Source organism: Bos indicus x Bos taurus, chromosome 3 (genome assembly GCF_003369695.1).
Source record: "Bos indicus x Bos taurus breed Angus x Brahman F1 hybrid chromosome 3, Bos_hybrid_MaternalHap_v2.0, whole genome shotgun sequence".
Classification (NCBI taxonomy): Eukaryota; Metazoa; Chordata; class Mammalia; order Artiodactyla; family Bovidae; genus Bos; species Bos indicus x Bos taurus.
Window position 1 is genome coordinate 34714751 of NC_040078.1, and position 18823 is coordinate 34733573.

General features: G+C 34.1%; 1 protein-coding gene across 3 annotated transcripts in view; it reads right to left on the bottom strand.

Moving 5' to 3' along the window:
• STXBP3 (syntaxin binding protein 3) overlaps positions 1-18823 on the bottom strand; it is a 54312-nt gene that overhangs the window by 11755 nt on the left and 23734 nt on the right. For all 3 annotated transcript variants that reach the window (XM_027536332.1, XM_027536334.1, XM_027536333.1), the window contains exons 7-16: positions 16332-16486; positions 11662-11752; positions 10505-10629; positions 8400-8495; positions 8208-8265; positions 3965-4030; positions 3104-3184; positions 2080-2218; positions 987-1093; positions 343-435 (exon numbers count right to left, since the gene is read on the bottom strand). In XM_027536332.1, coding sequence (XP_027392133.1) covers positions 343-435; positions 987-1093; positions 2080-2218; positions 3104-3184; positions 3965-4030; positions 8208-8265; positions 8400-8495; positions 10505-10629; positions 11662-11752; positions 16332-16486 — 1011 coding nt within the window. The remainder of the gene's footprint in view (positions 1-342; positions 436-986; positions 1094-2079; positions 2219-3103; positions 3185-3964; positions 4031-8207; positions 8266-8399; positions 8496-10504; positions 10630-11661; positions 11753-16331; positions 16487-18823) is intronic.

Here is an 18823-nt window from a genome sequence, read left to right on the forward strand (position 1 = left end):
ACAAAAAATGTTGTTTTGTTGAACTTTCATTCAACTAAATTATTCATATTTCTGCTACATAGTAATTTCAAACAACAGAGTCTTTTTCATAAAGCATGCCTGTGCTTATCTTTTTAAATTTATTTTGAGGCAATTAGTGGTATGAATTGGCAGTCTTTAAGGGAGAACTTTCAAAAGCTTCCTCTCCTCCCTTGATATCAGATACAGCCTTCTTTTGTGAACCCTCTCAGTACTGCAGATAATTCCTGACCCAAAGATATGCTCAAACTGACAGATAAATGGACGGAGAGTAAAAAATATTCTACAAAGGGCAGAGTATAAATAAAATTTAATGAATTTTACCTCCAAAATATCTTTGATGAAAGGTGTCCATCTAGACAGTTGAAAAGTTTCTTCTGCAGACCGATCCTTTCTTGATGGTTTGCCTTGTTGAGACTAATATAATTAGAGGAAAAAAACTAAAGATCAGTGATTTTATTTAGTGATACTCTTTATCTTTTCTATCAAGATGTTTAATTTACAACAAATACTATGTTGTATTTGACTTAAGACTAAGAGTGGAAAAGTCCACTAAAAAAATCCGAATAGGTGTAGTCACATAACTTCACAGTATTTCTGTACATTAATGATAAAATTTATGATAGTATCAGAAAGTGTGTTTTCTCCAAAATGCTTATATAAAACTTGATGGGAAAGAGTAAGATTCTACAGACTTCTTCAAATTTTGCTATAAATAAATCATAGAAAGAAAAGCATAAATAGCAAATTACAATGGAAGCTAAAAGATATAAATTCACTAGAAAAATGTATTTGTCCAAATTACTCATACATGGAAAAGAAAAGAAAAATTTTAATATTTTATTTACCAAATCTACAAAGGAAATTAAGAAGACTGTCCACATGGATTCCCACATAAGAAAACACATTTAATGCAAACAACCATGCACGCACATGTATAAGTTTATACAGAATGTAAGATTTCTTACTGGAGGGACAATGGGAACACCGAGGTAGCTCCAGTTACGAATCATGTCACTCTCATTTTCTATCTTTACATTCTGGATCAATCTGTCCAAGTTTTCTTCTGTAGTTCCTTAGATAAATAAAAATGAATGCACAGTCAAATAATTGCTACCACAATCATTTCTAGGTTTACGTACCCAAGAATAAAGCTTTTTTTTTTAAAGAAAGCAAACATTTAAATTATATAACCTTCAATCTGCTCCCAATTCCACATTTTTCCTTTTATTTATCTTAATCAACTTTAACCACTACTTTTGATTCTACCAGGGTTTGATCCCTGGGTTGGGAAGATCCCCTGGAGAAGGGAAAGGCTACCTACTCCAGTATTCTGGCCTGGGGAATTCCATGGACTTTACAGTCCATGGGGTCGCAAAAAGACACGACTGAGCGACTTTCACTTTCACTTTTCACTTTAATTTTTCTAAGATTCTCTTATGAGTAGTAAACCACTTATTGTAAAGTAATTTTAGATCTGGGTACTCCTTGGAAGGAAAGTTATGACCAACCTAGATAGCATATTCAAAAGCACAGACATTACTTTGCCAACAAAGGTCCGTCTAGTCAAGGCTATGGTTTTTCCTGTGGTCATGTATGGATGTGAGAGTTGGACTGTGAAGAAAGCTGAGTGCCGAAGAATTGATGCTTTTGAACTGTGGTGTTGGAGAAGATTCTTGAGAGTCCCTTGGACTGCAAGGAGATCCAACCAGTCCATCCTAAAGGAGATCAGCCCTGGGTGTTCTTTGGAAGGAATGATGCTAAAGCTGCAACTCCAATACTTTGGCCACCTCATGTGAACAGCTGACTGATTGGAAAAGACCCTGATGCTGGGAGGGATTGGGGGCAGGAGGAGAAGGGGATGACAGAGGATGAGATGGCTGGATGGCATCACCAACTCAATGGACATGAGTGTGAGTGAACTCTGGGAGTTGGTGATGGACAGGGAGGCCTGGCGTGCTGCTATTCATGGGGTTGCCAAGAGTCAGACACGACTGAGCGACTGAACTGAACTGATCTTTATCTTAATATATTTATTAAAAAATAAACAATCTATATTACCATTAATACTGAAGATATAAAGTAGGATTGCTCTTATTTTATCATAATTATCATGATTTTTACTGAGTAGAACTGGAAGGAGTACTCGCATAGCATCTTTGACTTTCTGTCCTTCTGCATCAGTTCCAAGTGCCAGGTCCTTAATGAAAATGAGATATAGTCAGTGGTCTATGATCTAAATTCATTTTTCAGTTAAAAATATTACTAAAATTTGCCAAATTTTAATGGAAAATTGATGATATTTCATAGGAAATGTGAGCATCACTTGTAAACTATTACTGTATAAAATGTAAAAAGTCAAAACAATTCAGAAAGGAAGAAAATCATTAATCTAAACTTTTGCTAACATGGTAGACATGAGCTACATGTGGCTACTGAGCACTTGAAATGGCTCTAGTCTGAATCAAGATGTGCTGTAAGTTAAAACAACAGTTTGAAGATTTACATTTGAAAAAAAAGTGTAACATATTTCAATAATTGTTTTAATACTGATTACATGTTGAAATGATAGTATTTTGGATGTACTGAGTTAAATCAAGTATATTATTAAAATTAACCACACTCATCTCATTTTACATTTTTAATGTAATGACTAGAATATTTAAAATTAAATATGACTTGCATTCTATTTCTATTAGTACTGACTTGAACAGTTTTGGCATCAGAGAGGAGCCTTTAATTAAATGTACCTACACAGTACTCTGCAGGGTGTTACCTGAAATGCTGCACCCACTGAAAAAGGCCAGTCAACAATGTTACCCTGAATTAATGCTCCAAACATTGAAATCATCCCATTCAACCAAACATGCAGATTAGGAGGGACAGCCTACTATTAACATGATACTGTATAGCTACTTGTTAGCGTTGGTAAGGAATATTGTATTAAATACCAAGTGGGTGTATCTCCTCGTAAAAGAGATTGTGTGGTTTAGGGCACTATATTGAGCAAAAAGTTAGGTTTTACCTTACAGAGTTAATTCTGGAAATCTACCTTGAATGTAGGTGTTTCTGATTCTGCACTTACCTGTTCAGTTTTGCAGAGCTTTTCTATATTAGGCTTGAACTTATTCATGCAATCTTCTGCTAAGTTAAGATGAACAACTTGCTGAAAAACAGAAAAAAATCAATTATTTAAAGCATTTTCATTTCTTTCTGTGTAACTGATAATGCTAAACTTTTGAGATGGGCCTGAAGGGAAGTATGAGCTTATGTGGGAAGGAGGTACCATGTAAATCAAGGGAAACAACTCAAGAAAGGAAAAAAAGTGGAAATTATCATGATCTAAAGGGGACACTCAACAGACCACAAAAAACAGAACGAAAGGGTTGAACTTGTATTGGGTTTACAAGTAGTGAAAAATAAAGTGAGAAAAAACCAGTAAAGTCCATAAAGTCAAGCAGAAAAAGTTTGAATTTACGTTATTGATTTTTGATTAGGGAGTAATACAATAAAAAAAAATTTAAATATTATTCTGACAATGACTTCTGAGAAGGACTGGAACAGCAAAAACAAACAAAAAATAGTTTACCTGCCCACACAGCTTTAATTGCTTTAAAATTTACTAATATATAACTATTAATTCAAAGAAGCAAGCATAATAACAAGGACTTGTCAATCCAATATTGAATTTTCTTATTAAGCTGATAAAAAATAAAAGTTTCTCTGGCTGTTCAAGACAAAGATATAAAAAAGTTTTGGCTGGACTTGAACAAATATAGAGAATTCTATTGGGTAGCTTAGACATTTGGGGTATTTCTCAGACCTAAAGTAAGGGTTCAAAGGACAACTAATACCAAGTATTCCATGACACCCAATGCTAAACTTGACTACAGAACTGGGTGGACTAATAAATTAAAAATGATTTCTTATATATGATATCACTTACCTTAGTAATCTGTTTACGGAAATGAGGCATCTTTTTCATCAGCTGGGTAAGAGCACTAAGTGATGTCTAGGAAAAATCAAACATTTTAAAAAACTAACTTATGATTCAGTTATTTTATACAATAACTTTTAAATCCTATAGTTTTAAATCTTTATTAATTTACTAAATATTTGCCAATTAAAAAAAACAATTTCAAGAGGTTTCCAGTTGCAGCCATGATAAAAGTAGCTGATATAAAAATTATTCTCCCTCCATAAACAAAACCAAAATTGGACAAAATAAAAAAAGACAACAGCTTTCAAGCAAAGGATGTCTTAAAAATAGTTCAAAGTTAGGTTACTTGAGCAAAGGGAAGCACAGGAGGTGATCCCTGCACTTATCTGGCTCTTCTCTGGAACATTTTCCAAAGCACAGTAAAAGGAGGTAGAGTTCAAGTAGAAAAAAAAGTCTCTCTAGGCAGAGGAAAAAGAGATCAGAGTTTGGGGCTACTGAGGTAGGGTTTGCGGTCCAGGGGTAGCATAACTCACAGATGTGTAGAGGAGATGCCTTAGGATCCCTGGCCAAATACTAAGCTGCATGTGTACAGGGCATAAGTCTTAGAGGCCTAACAGAGAATGACTGCAGAGATTTCAGATGGTCTTTACACTAAGACAGTATTGGCATTCTCTGATCCAGACAAAGTAAAGAGCTCTAAGTGAACATCCCAGACATTCAGTCCTGGAAGGACTATGTCTTTGAACTAAATGTAAAAGTGAAATACACGCAACGTAACAAAAGCCTCACATGAAATTTCCACACAATCTAGGTTATCTACCAGCAAATTAACCGACTGCCAGAACAGAACTCAGCACTCTTTGTAAACAGAACATCATCAATAGCCTCTGCAATATAGCATCCATAAGCTCCAACATACAATATATAACTGGACATGTAAAACAGGAAAAAGTGATACTCAAGTGGTAAAAACAGTCAATAAAAGCAGACTCAAAATAATCCAGATACTGGAGTTAGCAGACAAGGAATTTAAAATAACATATTTATGTTAAAGAAAACAGGGGAAAAGATAAACTATAAATGAATGAAAAGATGGAGTATATCAGTAGAGAATCAGACTTTATTTTAAAAAATGCAATGAATGTCCCAGAACTAAATGCAATCTTTGAAATTAAAAATACAATGAATGACATACATTATTGGTGAGACTGTAAAATGGTACAGCAAACTAGTAAGTTTGGAAGTTTTCTACATGATTAAATATACATTTACTCTATAATATATAACCCAGCAATCCCACTCTTATTTAAACAAGTGAATGAAAACATCTGTTCACACAAAACCTGAATGTTCACAGTGGCTTTATTTGTAATTGCCATCAACTTGGGAAAAAACCTAAATGTTCTGCAATTTGTGAACGGATAACATCCATACAATATATCCATACAGCGTAATACTACTCAGCAATAAAAATGTCGAAGCTACTGTTATATGTCACATGGATGAATGTCAAGTGCAATAGATTAAATGAAAAAGACATATTGTTGTTTCTATTATGTTATGATGTAAATGACACTTAGCTGTCATTCTGGAAAAGGCAAAACTATAATAATAGAAGAAAAGAATAGTGGTTCTAAGGTGGAGAGGTTGCCTACCAAGTGGCAGAAGGCAATGGGGGGATATTGATGGAACCGTCCTATATCTTGGTTGCATGAGAGTATACATTTGTCAAAACTCACAGAATCATACACTATAAAGGGGAACTTTACTTTCTAACTCAGTTTAAAAAAGCACTAGTCAAAATAAAGCAGGTATGGCTATATTAAAATCAGACAAAGTAGAGTTTAAGGCAAGGAATACTGCAAATGAAAACTACAATGACATTTTATACTGATAAAAGATAAATTCAATAGAAAGAAAACTATCTTAAATTTATAAAGAGTCTAATTAAACAAGGCTGCATCAGTTGATACAGCTTTGAGAGTTGACAAGATTATTAAAATACACTACTTCAACCATACATTATACCATTCCTGGTAACTGATATAAAAAACAGATAAAAAGTTTGTAAAGAGATAGAATATTTGAATAACATGATGAATCAACTTGGCTTAATTAACATTCACGGAATTTGTATTCTTTTCAAGTACACATAGGGTATTTACCACAACAGATCATATGATAGGTCACAAGCCAAGCCTGAACAAATTTCAAAGGACTAAACTCATACAGACTCCATTCTCTGACCACTATATAATTAAATTACAACTCAGTAATAGTAAGATAAGTAGAAAACTCACAAACTCTTTGAAATTAAAAAAAAAAAAATTCCTATATAACACATGAGTCAAAGAAGAAATTATAATAAGAAAATATTCTGAGCTAAATGGAATTAAAAATAGGTTATTCCAAAACTTGGGAAATGCAGCTACATAATGTTAAGAAGGAAATAACTAAATATATATAGGAGAGAAAAAAGTCGAAAATCAATGTTCTTAACATCCGACTCAAGAAGTTAGAAAAAGAAAAACAAGCCAAAGAAAGTTGAAATCAATTCAATATAAAACTAACATACAAAAGAAAAATCAGCAAAGCCAAAAGTTGGTTCTTCGAAATACTAATAATTTATAAATAGGGGATGTTAATAGTAAAGAAACTAAAACACAAATCAACAAAATTAGGATTAAATAGAACATAGGTACAGGTTCTATAGACACTGAGAAGATAAGAGGATATTTGAAAATGTAGATGTAGTAGACAAATCCCTTAAAAATGCAGTATCCCAAAAGTGATATAAGAAAAAATTAAAATCTGAAGAGCTCTGTACCTATTAAAGACCTTATAATTAAAGACTTCCACATAAAGAAAACTCCATGCCCAGACTGCTTCAGTTGTGAAGTTTTTCAAGCAATGATGGGACAAGTAACGACCACGTTACACAAACACTTCCAGAGAATAATGTGACAGGGAAAGCATTACAATTCATTTTAGACCAATATAATTTTGCCACCAAAACTGCCTAGAACACTACCACAAGAATAAAAAGAATTATTGCTCATAAACCTAGAAATACTATTGCTCATAAACCTAGAAGTAAACATTCTACACAAAATATTAGCAAGCAGAATCCAGTGATATAGGAAAGGGATAAGTTATCATAACTTAGTGGAGCTAATTCTAAGAACGCATGGATGGTTTAATGTTAGAGAACAGTGAATGTAACTCATCACATGAACAGAATAAAAAAGGAAAAAATAATTTAATAGGTGCTGAAAAAGCATTTGATGAAGTCGGACACTCATTGTTGATTTAAAAAACAAACAAAAAAAAACCTGTTGACAAATATGGAATAGAAGGGAACTTCTTAATCTGACAAAGGATGTATCTACAATAACCTAAAACTACCATAATACCCAATGATGAAATAGCAAACACATTTCCCCCAAGGCTGGGAATGAGACAAGGATATCCTGTCACCAGATCTACTCTATATTTTACTGCTAGGAGGTATTAAGAAAATACCAAGAAAATACCAAATAGGAGGTATCAAGAAAATTAGTATAAAATGTATAAAGAGTCAAAAGGATAGGCCAAATTTTCTTTATTCATAGATATTATTGTGCAACTTTTGAAATGACAGAAATGTCCTATATCTTGATTTAGGTGGCAGTTCCACATGGTGTGTGTTTACATGTGTGTGTGTATGAATACAAATATATGTATGTAAATAGTTATTCAGTATACACATAAGATTTGTGCATTTTATTTAGGTAAATTATGAATGTGAAAAGTGAAAGTGTTAGTTGCTCAGTTGTGTCTGACATTGCGACCCCATGGACTGTAGCCTGCCAGGCTTCTCTGTCCCCAAGGGATTTCCCAGGCAAGACTACTGGAGTGGGTTGACATTCCCTTCTCCAGAGGATCTTCCCGACCCAGGGATCAAACCTGGGTCTCCTGCACTGCAGGCCAATTCTTTATCACTGAGCCACCATAGCTTAATATTAAAAACCCTAACATGAATACATTTATGCAATTGGCTAAATGGTCTTTTAAAAATAAACTTTAAATGTAGCAAGACAGATAATATTGCTAAGTGTTGAGGCTGAGTAATGGGTACAGGAAAGTTTATTTTCTCTACTTTGTGTATGTTAGAAACTTCTCAAATGGAAAGTTAAAAAGATAAAAAATTTTACACAAACTTTAAAATTCACATTTGTCATAACCTTGAAAGTTATATTAACACTCTTACCTTTCCTTCTGTTGCTTTCTTTGTTGATGAAATTTCCTTCATAAGCTTGGGAATTTCCCTGTCAAATTATTAGAAAGTTCTTTAAATTTCTAAAGTTTAATTCACAAAAGTATCTTAAGATTAAAAAATGTACTATTAGTACTCTGTAATTAGTATTTAAATATGGAACAAAAATTAAACAGGTTCACATACTCTAATACAACTGCAATATGGCGATGCCGAATTTTGACCCAGAGGTCATCATCTTCTTCAAGGATTGCCTCCTTTTCCTTCCCATCTGTCTTATATCTACAAGTAAGAGAAGTACGAAACTTTTGGATTATTTTGTGCCAGATAAAGTAAAAGAAAAGTTTTTATAAATAACAATTTTAAGACACAGCTCAAGAAACTGAAGATTTTTAGGAGGATAATGAATACCTATCCAAAACTAAGGCATATTGCTATCCATACAACAAAAATCAAGCGCCACGCCCACCACGACCTTTTTACTTTCAATGTTATTTTTTGCTGTCATTATTACAGACTTTTATCTCAGTATCTTAGAAACAAAAATTCAGTGTTCCACAGTCAACTTTAACAAGAGTGAATATATTAACAATTTGTATTCTAATTGCTCAAAACAATACTTTTGATGTACTAATAACCATCAACACAATTGTCAAACATCCATTAAGAAATGTCACTCCCTAATGAAGTCTATTAAATACTGAAGGTGTTTCAGAGTTGGTACAAAATTCACCAACATATATATTTATCTATTTCTATATTCTTTCCTTACCCTATAACCACATCTCCTTTAAAGAACTGGGAAAGGCAATGAGAAAAAAACTAATGTAGCCATTAAAAACTTTGATTGCTTTAATGAGTTCTACTGAACTGAGAGGCAATTAAAGAGGTTCAAGAAATTACTCCAAATGGATACTTAGAAATTTCTGCTCTGTATTATTTCCATTAAAAATCGTGATGGAGCACAATCCATAGGAAGTTCATGCTTCCCTCTAGTCTGATCCCTAGACTTTCTTGACTCATAAGAAAAGGCATATCTCTGATTTTTTTGTTTTTAAATAAGTCTCTCCACTACCCTTAAAAAATTAAATCTTGCTTTCCTTGCCAACAAACCTAGGGAGATAAATATTTTAAGTACTAGGTTAGAAATGTCTGAAAGTTAACGTCAATAAACTGGAACCAAATCCTTTAGTGTCCATTACTTCAAGTCATTTCCAAATCTCTTGAGCAATGTAGTTTAGAGACCTAAAGGATAAGAGAGATAAATAACATCCTTTCTGAAAATTCGGAATAAACTGCTTAAAACTACTTTTATACTAGAAAAATAGCTATGTTGCTCTGTCAGCTAATATTAATACAAGTAACAAAGAAAAACTCAGAATTTGACTAGAAGGCAAATAAAAATACAAGAGAAAATACAAAATTAGTTTAAACAATATTTAAGAAAAAATGTTAAATATAATTAGCACAAATTTTTGGATTTTTTAATCTACAAAAATTACTAAACATAAGATTTCAGAAAACTAATTTTCATTTTTATTACTTCCAAGCAGTAACTCTTGGCTGAAAAATGCCAATCTGGATTTTGAAATTATGATATCAAATAACATGTTTTATATATATGTGTGCATGTGGTACATACACTCAAATAACATGTTGTATATATATGTGTGTATGTATATACATAAATGATATACAAAGGTGACAATAAGATGGTTCCTTAATAGAAAAATAATTTCATTTTTCATTTAACTATTTGATATTACTTTTAAAGTTAATATGCTTATATCAGAGTTAAATCAATAATAGGTACCAAACTGGTAAAACTGCTTCTCTTCTCAATAACCATCCTATATAGTTTTCTAATATTCTAGTATTTTTAAATACATTATGGTGACAAGACACACGTTTACATACTTTTGGATGTCCAATTCAGAATAATCACTGCCTAACCAATTTGAATATGTTTTCCACTTCAGTAAATATAGTAGTGGGCCCGGTTTATTTACTGAAAAGTACAATTCCAGCTGTTTAAAACCTATTTTTGTTGCAGACATAGTTAAGGAAGCAAATATACCAAAAAAGCTTCAAAGCAGTTAAATTACCTATTAACTAACAAGGTCAGGACATTTTTAATAGATTATGATTATAGGTGTAAGAGAAAGATAAAGCCTTGAATAAAAAAGGGTATAGGATAGGCTTTAGATTTCTGTTGCCTGCATAAATCATTAAATGCTAACATCCTATCCTGTTTGTATATGCCCTATATATTCCCTTCAAGTTATACTTGCTTGTATGTATCATTCTCAATCGGCAGTAGATCGTATGCCATTGCCTGAAAGGTCAGTTCGTGCACAACAGTGGACACAGGATCAAAGCCACGATCAATTATTATGAGCTGGGAATGAGTTTTACCCTGGAATAACAAGATAAAATTATCTTAAGAAACTTCCATTTCTTTCTGTGAACACATTTTTAATATCTTAGAAAACAAAATCAGACTTATCCCACATTCTTAAACATGAAGTTATATTAAAATAGAAAAATATGAGAGGCACAAGAGGGGAAGAAAATAAGACTACAAAACCAAAGCTTTCATAATTAGATTAACAGGCCTACTTAATAATATGATACTGTGAAAATTCCTTTAAGAAAATAACATTTGGCTTTCACTAAATCTATTTTCTTGGAATTTAGCTTCATAAACACTAAAACTCATCTAAGTTATGAAAGGAAGATATTACCTGAGCTCTCTATGTTACACATTGCACTAAACTAAGCTTCCTAGTCCTCTGATACCACCTCTGTCAAGTCTACTCAGACTCCTCACTCTCCAACCCAAGCCCAAATGCTGGAATTCCCCAGGTTCCAATCTTAGTCTTTGATTATATTACCTTGATAAGATAGTAGTAGCTGTCATTTATTAAACTCCTATATGTGCCAAACACATGCTAATCTGCCTAATCCTCATACCAACCAACCAAAGTACATGTCATATGATCCATATTATATGAAAATACAACTCACAGTAAATATGTCCAAGAATACAGAGTTGGTGATAAAAGGAAAAACTGTTTATTAAATGTTTACAGCTTCAAGGATTATTCTAAAAACTTTTTATGTATTAATGCATTTAGTCCTCTATATTACAAAATAGGTATTCTCCTATTACCCCCTTTTTATAGATAAAAAACTTAACATAACTTGCTAATTGATATATACATGAATTAAATGGCAGAGCCAGGATCTGGACAAAGAACTTAATTCAAAACTGTTATGTTCCCCACTAAGCCACATTATCTATTACGATTTCTACTACCATTTAAATCAGTGATATCCAAATCAAAATTCTCAAACCAATGCTGGAAAATAAATGAACAGTCTCCTTGGTTTATAAAGAAATAAGACAGATTTTAAGCATAACCACTATTTGTCTTTTATATGTTACCTTTATTAGGCTCTTTTCATCAATCTTGTAGTAGTTTTCAAGCTTTTTTTCAACAAGCTGAGCAAGCTTACTGGCATTATCTAGAGGTTTACTAGAAACAAAAAAGATATTCAAACTATCTTTCAAGACACACTTTATATTATCAAGTTGAATTCTAAAATTAAACCATAAATTAAAAGATTTTATAAGCATGGAGAAATTTAGATAATAATACTAAACAAATATAATGCTATATCAATTTGTTTGGATTTTATCAATGTAAACCTTATCATATGTGCTTCAGATTTTTTTCATATGAAGGAAATATAAATAAAACTATAGTTTCTTTACTCCCCTCCCAATTCCCAGTCTTCACCCCTACCCCTAGCCACTCCTGCCCCAAAGCAACTACTACCATAATTTGATGTATATTCTTCCTATCATTACAATTATACATATATTTACTGTTTTATATGTATTTTTACAGTATATGTTTTTACTGTCATATATGTTTGAGATCTATGTTGACACACACATCAAAAAATATTTACTCATTTTAGTTCCATATAGTATTCCATCATATGATTATACTGGATTTACACATTCATTCCCCTAAAGATGGACATTTAAGTCATTCTCAATTTTATACTATTGCAAACAACATGGAAACAAATATCTTTATACATAAATATCCATGTAAATGTTTCTCTAGGTATATTATTTCTAAAAGTAGAATTGTGGGTCATATAGTATGTACGTTTTCAACTTTGCTACCATATTACTCTCCAAATTACTTGACCAATTATCTCTCCCAATTATCTATGAGATTTCCCTATATGCTAACATTTAGTCAACTTTCCAATATAGTTGTTTGTATAAAATCATATATCACTATCTTCTAAAATGATAAAACCATATTCTAAATTTTAACTTTAAGACCAGTGATATTAGTGTAACTTCTGAATCTATAAAGAAAATGTTGGAAAAGACTCTTCAATTAGCACACCAATCTCAAAAATGGAGGAACTCTTTGTAAAGGCTTCAAAGTGTTAAAGATCCTTTAGGTTTTATACTTCAAAAGTAAATGAAGCAGCAACTATACAGGATAATTTATTATACATTATGCCTTAAAATATTTTCAAAAGGAAATAATTTCATGTTAGAATTACACCTGAAAAGTTCATAAGGCATAGAAGAATACTTTACAAAAGAATAGGATAGGATTTTAAAAGCCTGGATTATTATTAACTACCACAAGAACTGGTAAGCTTATTAAATTATAAACCGGCTACAGTTATCCCTCAGGAGGGCTTCCCTGGTGGCTCAGTGGTAAAGAATCCACCTACAATGCAGGAGACCTGGATTTGATCCCTGGATTGGGAAGATCCCCTGGAGAAGGAAATGGCAACCCACTTCAGTATTCTTGCCTGGAGAATTCCAAGAACAGAGGAGCCTGGCAGGCTACCATCCATGGGGTTGCAAAAGTTGGACACGACTTAGTGACTAAACCACCACCAGTATCACAGGGGATTGGTTCCAGGACCTCATTCAGATATTAAAATCCACTGATGCTCAAGTCTCGTATAAAATGGTATAGAATTTGCATATAACCTATGCACATACCCCATATCCTTAAAAATCATCTCTAGATTACTTACAACACTAATATAATGTAATGCTATGTAAACAGTCATAAATACTATGTAAATGCTATGTAAATAGTGGTCTGCATGTAGCAAATTCAAGTTTTGCTTTTGGGGACTTCCTCGAATTTTTTTTTTTTTTTTTACATTTTCAATCCACAAATGGTTGAATTTGAGGATGCCAAACTTATGGATACAGGATAGTGGACCATATTACAGATTCATTTCCCTGAACAAGCCAAACACCAAGAGCAGAAGCTTGAACAGAGACTGAACTCTAGCAAAAGATAAACCACTTGGTTCAGAATGTAATTAGCACAGCACCTGTAAGAAAAAGAATTATTCTAACACTTGAGGTATGAGTAAAGAGCTTGTCTGGTCACATATGAATTAAGGAGATTTACAATATTTTCTTCTAAGTAATTTAGAAAACTTTTTAAATGGTTAAGGATAATGAAACTTAAATATAAAGCACTACATGAATTTGAAATTGAACAATTATGCCAACTACCTTGACAAATGTCAGTGTTTAAATTAAAGAACCTTTTAAAACAGAAGCAAGTTATATTACTTATTATTAGTAATAATAGTACAGTGTATTTACTTCTACCGTTTCATTAGCGCCATGCACTATATTGAGTGCTTTATAGGTATTAACTCATTTAATTCTAAAAAAAACTTTATGATGTGATTACTATTATTTTTCCCACTTCATATATAAAGAAATTGAGAGCAGAAGAATCATACAGCCAGTAAAAAGCAGAGATTAAAATCCAAGCTGGCTATATAGAACAACATGAAAGTCTAAGAACATAATATTGAGCAAAGCCATATATAAAAAAATATCATGACCCAATGTGAAGTCAAGTGGGCCTTAGAAAGCATCACTACGAACAAAGCTAGTGGAGGTGATGGAATTCCAGGTGAGCTATTCCAAATCCTGAAAGATGATGCTGTGAAAGTGCTGCACTCAATATGCCAGCAAATTTGGGAAACTCAGCAGTGGCCACAGGACTGGAAAAGGTCAGTTTTCATTCCAATCCCAAAGAAAGGCAATGCCAAAGAATGCTCAAACTACGGCACAATGGCACTCATCTCACACGCTAGTAAAGTAATGCTCAAAATTCTCCAAGCCAGGCTTCAGCAATATGTGAACCGTGAACTTCCTGATGTTCAAGCTGGTTTTAGAAAAGGCAGAGGAACCAGAGATCAAATTGCCAACATCTGCTGGATCATAGAAAAAGCAAGAGAGTTCCAGAAAAACATCTATTTCTGCTTTATTGACTATGCCAAAGCCTTTGACAGTGTGGATCACAATAAAGTGTGGAAAATTCTGAAAGAGATGGGAATACCAGACCACCTGACCTGCCTCTTGAGAAATCTGTATGCAGGTCAGGAAGCAACAGTTAGAACTGGACATGGAACAACAGACTGGTTCCAAATAGGAAAAGGAGTACATCAAGGCTGTATATTGTCACCCTGTTTATTTAACTTATATGCAGAGTACATCATGAGAAACGCTGGACTGGAAGAAACACAAGCTGGAATCAAGATTGCCGGGAGAAATATCAATAACCTCAGATATGCAGATGACACCACCCTTATGTGGCAGAAAGTGAAGAGGAACTAAAAAGCCTCTTGATGAAAGTCAAAGCGGAGAGTGAAAAAGTTGGCTTAAAGCTCAACATTCAGAAAACGAAGATCATGGCATCCGGTCCCACCACTTCATGGGAAATAGATGGGGAAACAGTGTCAGACTTTATTTTTCTGGGATCCAAAATCACTACAGATGGTGACTGCAGCCATGAAATTAAAAGACGCTTACTCCTTGGAAGGAAAGTTATGACCAACCTAGATAGCATATTCAAAAGCAGAGACATTACTTTGCCAACAAAGGTTCGTCTAGTCAAGGCTATGGTTTTTCCTGTGGTCATGTATGGATGTGAGAGTTGGACTGTGAAGAAGGCTAAGCGCTGAAGAATTGATGCTTTTGAACTGTGGTGTTGGAGAAGACTCTTGAGAGTCCCTTGGACTGCAAGGAGAGCCAACCAGTCCATTCTGAAGGAGATCAGCCCTGGGATTTCTTTGGAAGGAATGATGCTAAAGCTGAAACTCCAGTTCTTTGGCCACCTCATGCGAAGAGTTGACTCACTGGAAAAGACTCTGATGCTGGGAGGGATTGGGGGCAGGAGGAGAAGGGGACGACAGAGGATGAGATGGCTGGATGGCATCACTGACTCGATGGACGTGAGTCTGAGTGAACTCTGGGAGTTGGTGATGGACAGGGAGGCCTGGCGTGCTGCGATTCATGGGGTCGCAAAGAGTCAGACACGACTGAGTGACTGATCTGATCTGATATATATATCTAGTTCAATATCAGGCAAAACTGAAATATGTGTTAGAAGTCAGAATAACAGTTACTTCTGAGGAGGAGACAGTGGGTGATGACCAGAAGGGATCATAAGGGGGGCCTCTGAGATGCTGCTAGTATTTTATCTCTTGACCTGGGTGAAGTTAGATGTCTATGTTCACTTTGGAATGATTTATCAAGCCACATAAATATAATTTATGCACTTTATAGTAAACTTTACTTTTAATAAGGAGCAAATAAATAAAGGTACATAGTACTAAAGTCAAACTTTAACTTTAAAAAAAACCCCCAAATCTATTTAAAATGGTCACTGTAACTGGATACCATATTTAGACACTATAACCAGTATCCAGATACTATGACTATTTCAATTTGGTGGAAATGTAATGAAACATTAAATGTAAGACAGTATTCCCCACAGGGCAACAAAGACATTCTTCTAAGCATTCCTTAAACTCATGAAAATATTCATGTAAATCATACCAAGTTTAAGCTCTGAAATTCAGTAACAGAGGCTATCAGTTACTCTGAAATTTAAGCCTTAAACTTTAAATCTATATGTACAGCATGTTATAAAGAAAATCTGCAAACCAACACACAAAAGCACTGGGACATTACCTCTATACCAAAGAGCAAATAGACATCATAACATATAATGACACCACTGGGTGCCTTACCTTTTATATCTTACTCCAGGATTTTCATCCAGGGTAGCACATACTGTAACTATCTGCTCAGCCATTGCTTCCATGATGGTATCTTTTCCATTTCCATTACTTGGGTCTGGACTGTAACAGTAATAGAATGCATCTGGTACATCAAGAGTATATACCTAAGTTAGGCCAAAAAAGTCACACTGTCAATTTAGAAATTTGATTAAAAATATGTATCAAGAAAAGCACAGTTATTCCTTGGGACTCTACAAAATACTTGTACTAACCATGCTGTTTCCTGAAACAACTGTGTCTTTACCTTAATTAAATCTCATTTTCTCTGTCATCTTGATTTCATTCCTTTTCTCACTCTCCTTTCCTGCTTAATCTACCTCTCTCCTTCAGTTCTTGTTTTATATATAGATTGTACTGTTGGATTTTCTCTACCTGTGCAGCAAATAAAGGGATCTGAGGTAATCAAAGAAAAATAGAAACCTAATACCTGGCAAGAAGAAATAAAGCCAAAATTGGTCTATGTATCTGACATACATTAAAATCTCAACCAATCAGAGAATAACCTATCACTAACAGTAGGAGCCTGAACATGGACTGAGATTCAGCTAAAGCTAATGTGTTGTTTATGTCTGTCCTGCTCAGTCTTAGCTGCCATAACTGCCAACAAGTACCCTACAGCTGGACTGTGGCTTTCTCACAGTATTCTATCCCACTGCAGTAGAAAATATCTGTTCAAAAATATTTATTGCCCTTCCTGACAGGGCCCCTCCTTACAGGTGTATAGTTCCCACTCATGGATATCAGCCTATCTATGGTCATTGGAATGTGAACAGAAGTGACATGTGCCTACTTCCCTTCAGCTTACATCCCAGAATGAAGAGGATATAGAGCAAAGACCTAGTCAAACCACAGTGGACAATAACATGAATGAGAAATAAACTTTGTTGTTGTGAAACACTGAGATTTGGAGATTTGTTACCACATCTTAAATTAATCTAAGTTATTCTCTAATACTCCAATGAACCAAGTAGAACTCTGGAGCTGGTTTTCTTTCTACATTCACATCTTGCCTTTCCTTCCCTTTCCTCCCCCTACTTTCCATCACCAACATGATGTGTTCCTTTAGACTATTACCAAATGCTTTCTTCATCTCCATGACCCACAACCAGTTCCTTAAATACAGGAATTCTCCGTTACCCCCACTCACAACTTCCATTTACTTTTCTTGCAAAATTATAGCTAGCTTAGATCTATTTCTATCTAGACACAATCTAGCACCTTCTCTACTAACTATACCAGATTTTTTGTACTCCTAAGGTCCACTGTAAACAAACTTTCTTATATTGATGCTTTCCATCTAATTGTCCTAATTTATATGTGATAGTATTAATTAAACCCTTTGAAAGGGAAAGAGTTTTCTTTAATCCCTTTGACTCATGGATTTAGGAGAAGTCAACCACTTTTCTCTCCATGCAACTTCTAAATATGTTTAATGTAGAACTTCTCTTCTTTGGAAGACTATCATATCTGACTTTACCAATTTCTCTTCAATGATCTCCCAACTTCTACTTTTCCTTAAAGACTTTGGTACTCTTCTGTGTCTGCCCATTTTCTGCCATCATTCTTGATGGAACCTGGTGCCTCCTACAACTTGGTCCCAGTCTACCTACAGATTTACTTATCATACCATCACCCCTAATAATCCGTAATCCTGCTGCTTTCTTGTACTTTTCTGCTTCTGTATCTTTGCACTGAGGCTAGTCTCACTTTGTAGAGTATTAAACTAAAGTTACATAATATATTCGGAGAAGGCCATGGCAACCCATTCCAGTACTGTTGCCTGGAAAATCCCATGGACGGAGGAGCCTGGTAGGCTGCAGTCCATGGGGTTGTTAGGAGTCGGACACGACTAAGCGACTTCACTTTCACTTTTCACATTCATGCTTTGGAGAAGGAAATGGCAACCCAATCCAGTATTCTTGCCTGGAGAATTCCAGGGACGGCGGAGCCTGGTGGGCTGCCGTCTCTGAGGTCGCACAGAGTCGGACATGACTGAAGCAGCTTAGCAGTAGCACATAATATATTAAAGGAAAAAAATCTTAAAGTAACCTTTGGAAAACAGTTTAATGTTAAGCAGGTATCTAAAGATTTTACGATTATGGCCTTCATCAAAAACAGCAATAGCTTAAAAGAAAAATTCATTATTCAGGACCTTTTTATTTCTTAAAATATCAACCTTATGGTTCTAAGAAATAGTAAACTATTCCAATTCTACAAAATGTTAGAATCCAAACACAGAGAACAGAGCTAAACAATACACTAGCTGTGTGATTAGGGCAACTTACTTAACCACTTTGATTTCCCCATCTTTAAAATGGAGACAGAATTACCAATACATTTATGTAAAGCATTTAGGAAAGCACCTGACAGAGAAAGTACTGTGTGTTTGCAATTATTATTATTAATTGAAGGCTCATTAACTATTCCAAAGGCAAATCAAA